Raw genomic sequence first — 6,405 nt, 5'->3', positions numbered from 1 at the left:
ACCCTACAGCTATCATCTTGTATTCTTTCTCTGAAATAATGAAAACTCTCTGTAATTCCAAGGACGTAGACACTATTGGCCGAATATTATAAATCTTGGTGTCTTGTTCTTCAACTCCAATGACGTAGACACTATTGACCGAATCTTATAAATCTTGTGTCTCGTTCTTTTGATTGTTATTTTCGCTTATTCTCTGTGTGTGTTGATACCGTTTCCAACACTACTTATTCTCATTCAATACCTTTCAATTTCTCATAGCATTACCTCTCTGAAAACCTAACTAGAGATATATCTATTGACTACAGAATAACCCAAGATAAATTAATGACATAAAGGTAAAAGCACATTACATATAATCAAGACTAGATACAGTGCAATTCAACCAACAGAATCAACGGACTAGTATGACATGAAAAAATGATGAACATTATTTGAATCCCATACTTTATTAATTACAGCCCAATAATGTTGCAAAAACCCTCCTATCTCAACACCCCACTGTCCCTATCATTCTCAACCCAAATTCTTCTCCTCTCCTTCTTCGTCACCAAGTTGGAGACGGAGGCCCACCCACAGCCTTCGATGGCCACAGCAACCACCTCTTCCCTCCTCCTTCTTCCCTAACCTGAAGATAGAGATTCACTCCTCATCGATTTCCAAAGAATTCAGCAACCAACTCTGACTTCAACAAGTCTTCTGATTAGAGTGGCCGAGTGGGGTAAGTATTTATTGGGTTAAATGTATCATCTGAACATGGTTGGAGAGGTGAATGATGTGTGGAAAGGTGAGATGATTTTTTTCTTAAAACATTTCTGGTTTTAAGGGTATCATTGGGTGTAGATGTGTGGTCCTATGTTTTACTTGGGTGTGGGTATCTGGGTTGTGAAAATGATTACTGGGATATGGGTGTGGCATACATGGTCATGAGGTAGTGAGTTAGACTTGGTTGGTGTATATGAGCACTACATCATGTGGCTTCCATCTTCACATCTGGGTTCATGATTTTGTGCCTAAAGCATTGGAGAATTTAGGCCAATTTAGTACAAATTTGAGTTGTAGGCAAGGTGTTTGATGAAATGCTTCAGAGACTCCTCTTCTGTTATGTATTGGGGTGTAGAGTGTGTTTAATAAAAAAATGGGGTGCAAATAATGTTCATCTGAAAAAATGCGAGAGGTTTATCGCAGCTGCATTCCCCTTGTAAGTAGACACTTCTCGCTATGTTTTTTTTTGTTGCTGTTCATGTTCTCTTGTGTCTTATTGGATTTGATTAATATGCTCACTAATTATTATCTGGTATCAATTTTGTGCAATCTTCGCCTCGAATCCTAATTACTTTTGGATTTCTTGAGGAAACCCCCTAAAACATCCGATGGATTCATGCGTTTATTCTCCTACAATTTACGATTTTTTTGAAAGGATCTTATCTTTCAGTTTTTCCAAACGAATTCAATCATTACCAAGTTCATATGGGAAGTACACAAGTTGGGAAACTAAGCCTACATATTCCGACACACTTTTCCCCGTTGGAGCAGGTGATAAATTTCCAGCAAAGTCTTCCATTGATTGCTAGTTCCATCCGATAAGGTGGCTTGCAAACCTGAAAAAAAATAAAATAATAAGTGACAGGTTGCTTTCTAGTTAGTTTGCATGGGCATTACCTCTATTTTTTTTTGAATTCAGGTAAGTTAATTTCGATTGTCACTGTGGCCTTCTGGGGTTCATAAAATGTGGAGAAAAGGGGAAAAAAATTTGCAAAATATTGTATTTCTGTTCCTTTAGTTAGTTTGCTTCTTGCTAGACATAGTCATGCCTTCTTTTCATGGCCTCTATTATTTCTTGAGTGAGCTTATTGATGTTACGCTATGATTGCCTGTTTGACTGCATCTTCTCATATATTAGGCATTGATTATATTTGACACCGCAATGTGCGATGTCAAAGAAGCAAATTCAGGGGGAGTGTAAGAGTGTTAGTTGAATTGGCTTCTTTGACTCTATCAATTAGTATTCTTGTTTTTATTATGTCTTTTATGTTGTCCTTTTGGGTCTCAACGAGTATGGTCTTTTCATGTGTTCTATTTAATTAATCAATTGGGCCGAAAAATACATTAAAGGCCCCAAAAAATCCACCATCAGGATCCGCAACAATCTTCTTGAGTTGAATCATCAAGCCGAGTCACTATGCTTAAAACAGACTCCATACTAAAATCCCAACATATGGAGTGTCTGTAATTTTGGCGATGAATTGGGTTATTGAATTACAGCTTAACTACTCATGTATTTTTTATATTAGTTGGCAAAAGAGTCCCATAATACTCTTATCTGCACCTTACGTATTTTTATTCATCACTTGCTCTCTGTGATAGGTTTTCTTTACTTACCGCAACGATCATAGCTGTAAGAAGAATGCTATCTTATATTAAGGCTAAACCCACGTTTAAGCTTAAAAACATACGATTAAATTGGAATCAACCAAAGAGAAGCAATTTCAAATATTTGATAAAATCGTGGAGTGATCCCTTAGGAGATTACAACTCTCAATAAGTAGGAAAATTGAAACAAAGGAAATTGTAGAAATTACGAAATTTGTCCAAAAATATTAAAATGCTAATTCGACGGTTTAAACAGCGAATTTGATCAAAATAGCATGGGGCTAGTCGCAAAGTCACTAAACTTGATGAACCACGTTTAAATGAGTTAGCCTGTTAAATTTCGTGCAATTCTGAATTCGTAACTTTTCGATCATATTAAAAGGTATTCTACATCATGCAATCGTTCACACGGGCATGCAGAAAATATACAGTCGACTGGTCAAATGACAAACATGTTGCCTTGCCTTGGCCGGACAAAGGATTCCAGTTTGCCTTGTATAAAACCATGAAAGCTTTTTTGGCTTATAAGACAATTGAGACATAAATACGGGCACGGCACACAATCGTGGTCTTCAATTTCTACACTATTTAAGGAGCCAAAGCATATTCATTGCAACCAGAGCCAACATACCCCCTCTAGGAATGGAAATTACCAAGCTTTTCATAGCCCTTCTCATCCTTCAAGCTGTTTTCCCATCACAAAGTTCTATGGAAGCAGCTCCTTCAAGCTCAAACCTCTTCAGAGAATACATAGGAGCAGAGTTCAACAATGTCAAGTTCACCGATGTCCCCATTAACCCAAATGTGGATTTCCATTTCATTCTCTCCTTTGCCATTGACTATGACACCTCAAGCTCTCCCTCTCCCACTAATGGGAAGTTCAATGTGTTCTGGGACTCTGATAATCTGAGCCCCTCTCAAGTTTCTTCTATCAAAAATCAGCACTCAAATGTCAAAGTGGGCTTAAGCCTCGGAGGGGATAGTGTGGCTAATGGCTATGCTTACTTCAATCCTTCCTCTGTAGATTCTTGGGTCTCAAATGCTGTTTCTTCACTCACAGATATCATCAAACAGAACAATCTTGACGGAATCGATATCGACTACGAACACTTCAAAGCTGATCCCGATACCTTCGCTGAATGCATCGGGAGGCTTATAACAACCCTCAAGAACAATGGGGTAATCTCATTTGCTTCAATTGCTCCATTTGATGACGACCAAGTTCAAAGCCATTACCAAGCTTTGTGGAAGAGTTATGGACACCTTATCGATTACGTTAACTTCCAATTTTACGCTTACGATCAAGGAACCACAGTGGATCAGTTCATGAACTATTTCAAGACACAGAGCTCCAACTATAATGGTGGTAAGGTCTTGGTGAGCTTTATCAGTGATGGAAGTGGTGGGTTATCACCATCTGATGGCTTCTTCACTGCTTGCCATAGGCTTAAGGGTGAGCAGCAACTTCATGGTATCTTTGTGTGGTCTGCTGATGACTCTAAGGCTAATGGCTTCCGCTACGAGAAGCAATCACAGGCTTTGCTAGCCATTCACAACTAGTTCTTCTACTGTATATTTGAAATATATCCCCTGTATACTTGCATGTGTGTTCAGCTCTTCTTATGTGAGAGCTCTGTATGCACTATGTTTATCAATTTCGAAGCCTTTTTTTTTTCTTTAATCATTTTAAAAGGCTTTTATCATAGTCTATTTCGAAAAGGCAGTTTTCTTACACATAAGGATATAATTAACATAAATCATACGGATCGAAGTTACTAATGTCTCGGCTATCCTAGTTGCTAACATGGACGCCTAGTAGATACTATCGATTCATTGCTAACATGGATGCCTAGTAGATACTACCGATTCGAGCTTATATCGTCGGGATGGCAATTCACAAACGTTTGAGGCGATTCCCCCTTCTATTTTTCTTTGATTGACATGCTCCACTTGTTGTTCCTTCAGTCTAAATAGTATTCTAGCAGTTGTTGAACATTAAAATGTACATTTGATAAAGTATATATAGGGTCTGTTTAATAGACAATTTTATCAATAGCGTATATACTAACAGAATAGTGAAAAGAAGATCCAACTGATAACGTCAAACAACAATTTTGTTTTCTTGATTTGGGTAGCCAGGATTTCACATTGTGACAGAGACAAAGCAATTAATAAATTAAAATATTTGATGCAGGTGAAGCAGAGTGCCATTAGCAAGTTAATTTACAAGTCAATAGTATTCGAATCCCTCCCCTAGAGTCAGAGCAACCACGATGGTGTAGTTTTGTTGGGGCCAACACAATACGATGGGGAATGTGTTTTGCCTCATGGACTAGCCATTAAATTGGAAGAGCAGGCAAGTCAATTAATTTAATTGGATTACCCAACGGGTAATTAAAGATATCCCGAATCTATATAATTTGTCTCTGAAATATTCACCACCTAGATTATCACTCAAGTAATTGCTAAGTCCATACACTCTCAATGAAACACTGCTTAACTTGTCAAGCGAATTAAAAACTAGTGGATCAAAGACGATAGATTATAACTAAACAAAATTTTGAGGATTTATTCAAATATCCATTTTTTTCCTCTTATTTTCATTGTAAAGGACTCATAATATTTAACCTTTTTAAAGAAAATATATGTTTAAAAAGTTTTCTTTTGTGATTTTATTTACTTCTAATTAATATTCTTTACGATTATAATATTCACCAATTATTAAAGGGTTCATTCTATCCGGGTATAACCAGTGTAGATAGGTATAATCCGGTGTTGTCAAATATTTTTATTAATATACTATACTGTTTTTGTGGCGTTAGGTTTAACATTTGCTAAAATGATGCGGTTTCAACCCTTCAAAAAAAACTATTATTTATTTCTATTTAATATTCTTTGCAATATTCACCAACTATTTTCTTTCCCCTCTATTATCAATAGACTAGGAAGCACGGACACTTCTAAAATGAAAACGTCCCGGTGTCGGACATGGCACGGACACGTGTCCGTGCTGTGTCCTATTTTTTTTTTAATTTTTTGAAAGTGGACACTGCTTGGGCACTGTTTAAGTTGAAAAAAGAAAAAATGGGTCTTAATTTGTCTACAGATCTGGCCCATTTCTCATATTGATTAAGTAACTTATGTTGGTCTACAGACCTGGCCCATGTTTATAATCTACACAGTGCATACCTGGCCCATGTCTACATAGCACATACCTGGCCCATGTCTTGTTGTCTAATGTCCAGTCTTGAGCAGCAGTGCCCTAGACGATTAAATTTTTCCGTCTGTTAAAGATCTTCGTGGGTGACAGGGCGAGTCTCCCTCCTCCAACTTCCTTCCTAGTTCCTACCTAGCTCTGACTCTGACGTTCGGCTGATTTGCAAGATCATTCTGAGGCTCCAACTTTGCCTTATTATCAGTTATTTAGGTACTTTGTTTTGTTCTTTTGTGGCCAGTGTGTGTATGGTTTCAGTTATAGAGTAATCATGGTGTGCCGTGTGTGTATGGGTACTCCTATCTATGAGACTATGGGTCCTTTACTCCTTTAATTTATAATTCTATTGTTACCAATACTTGCCACGAATTTGATGGATGTTAGTGCCATACTGCTATTCTACTAATGCTCCTGATAGTAATTTTATTTATACTAGTAATGATGATGAAATACAATACTAGTAATGATGATAATTGTATTTCATTCTTCACTTCAGGAATGCCCTTGATATTTATTCCTTTGTTCACTGATGCAAAGATGATGAAGATGAAGCAAAACGCAACAAATTTTGTGGATCTTCATTGATTTTTGTTTTTGAAGTTTATTGTAATATTGGTACAATAGACAAGTATTTGTGAATGTTTATTTCTAATATATGACATATATATTTTATATATATTTATATATCCATGTCCTCGCCGTGTCCGTGTTTTGAAAATTTCGAAACTCCAATGTCAACGTGTCCGTGTCGCATCGTGTCCGTGTCCCGTGTCCGTGTCCGTGTCCGTGCTTCCTGGTCAATAGATCCCATGATGATGAAA

At 37.2% G+C, this 6,405-nt stretch overlaps 1 protein-coding gene across 1 annotated transcript; it reads left to right on the top strand.

Annotated features, from left to right (window-relative positions):
• Window positions 1-3,012: 3,012 nt before the first annotated feature.
• LOC119991934 (chitinase 2-like) lies at window positions 3,013-4,025 on the top strand. Its single transcript, XM_038838491.1, has one exon. The coding sequence runs from the start codon at window positions 3,013-3,015 to the stop codon at window positions 3,928-3,930; it is 918 nt and encodes a 305-aa protein (XP_038694419.1). The 3' UTR covers window positions 3,931-4,025.
• Window positions 4,026-6,405: the final 2,380 nt, after the last annotated feature.

Source organism: Tripterygium wilfordii, chromosome 22, assembly GCF_013401445.1.
Source record: "Tripterygium wilfordii isolate XIE 37 chromosome 22, ASM1340144v1, whole genome shotgun sequence".
NCBI classification, from domain to species: Eukaryota; Viridiplantae; Streptophyta; class Magnoliopsida; order Celastrales; family Celastraceae; genus Tripterygium; species Tripterygium wilfordii.
This window is presented reverse-complemented; position numbering and strand designations above follow the sequence as displayed.